Source organism: Myotis davidii, unplaced genomic scaffold, assembly GCF_000327345.1.
Source record: "Myotis davidii unplaced genomic scaffold, ASM32734v1 scaffold1534, whole genome shotgun sequence".
In the NCBI taxonomy this organism is placed as follows: Eukaryota; Metazoa; Chordata; class Mammalia; order Chiroptera; family Vespertilionidae; genus Myotis; species Myotis davidii.
This window is the reverse complement of record NW_006285799.1, coordinates 1,162,519-1,163,525: the sequence shown is the minus strand read 5'-3', so window position 1 is coordinate 1,163,525 and position 1,007 is coordinate 1,162,519. Positions and strand designations below refer to the sequence as shown.

Below are 1,007 nucleotides of genomic sequence, written 5' to 3'. Positions count from 1 at the left end.
CGGTGAGCAGGCGCCAGGTGCGAGCTCTCAGCGCGTAGCCCAGGAGGAAGAGCGCCAGCGCGGGGACCAGCAGGAACACCAGCCCGTAGCTCAGATTCCAGGCGCTGCAGGGGCACTGGAACACCACGGCGGAGAAGATGCGCTCCCCGCCCGCCGTCAGGAGCGTCAGCAGGCCGTAGCCCAGCGTGATGCGGTGCTTGAGGTACAGGTCCAGCACCGTCTGCAGCTTCTTCATTGGCTCCATGCCCCAGGCGCAGCGGACAGGTCTGGATGCTTCTGCCTCTGGGCCGCCCTGCGCCTGGGATGCTTGCGGTGTCCTGGGGTCTGGGGCTTTCCGCTCTGCTAAGAAGTAACTTCTGAAAAAGGAAGAGGGCTTCTCTGGCCCTGAGCTTTCGCTTTCTTATTTCAACGAAACCAGCCCTGACTGAAAAGCAGACCCGACCACACGCACCATTGGCCTCCCCAATGCCCACCCCTTTCTCAAGGCTCCTGCATTGGTGACCTCCCTCCCCAGTGCATGAACTCTGATTGAAGGTGGACTCTGTTCCATGGCAACATTTGCTTCTACCCAGCTGACAAGGAACCAGGGGACTTTCCTTACCCTTCCTGCCCCAGTGCAGCTCCCCCAAGTCAACAATACTTCTAACTTGGGCAAACTGGGGAAAACCATTTCCTTGATTGCAGCCACCTAGTTCCTAAGCCTGAAGGAACAGTTACCAAAAACCCTCTGATCATTAACAGGAAACACAGATTCCTGGTTTCTCTTTCATAAGCTAATTCAGAACAAAGCCCAGCTCAAGTTCTAGTACCTCCCTGGTGTCTGTGGACTTCCTGTTCCTCTTCTGGACAGAACCCCCACATCACTCACCTTGTTCTCTCCTCTGCCTGATCTCCCACCGGACATAAAGGACATTAGACTAAATATATAACATTGACTTTTGCCTTTTTTTTTTTTTCAGGTATATCCTTACACTGTGGATACCTGGAGGAGTGTCAAGTTCTTACTC

At 54.3% G+C, this 1,007-nt stretch overlaps 1 protein-coding gene across 1 annotated transcript in view; it reads right to left on the bottom strand.

The window, feature by feature from the left end:
• Window positions 1–631, bottom strand: part of FAM26F (family with sequence similarity 26 member F) — a 2,036-nt gene extending 1,405 nt beyond the window's left edge. Inside the window, exon 1 of the mRNA XM_015559520.1 lies at window positions 5–631. Coding sequence (XP_015415006.1) covers window positions 5–244 — 240 coding nt within the window. The 5' untranslated portion in view covers window positions 245–631. The remainder of the gene's footprint in view (window positions 1–4) is intronic.
• Window positions 632–1,007: the final 376 nt, after the last annotated feature.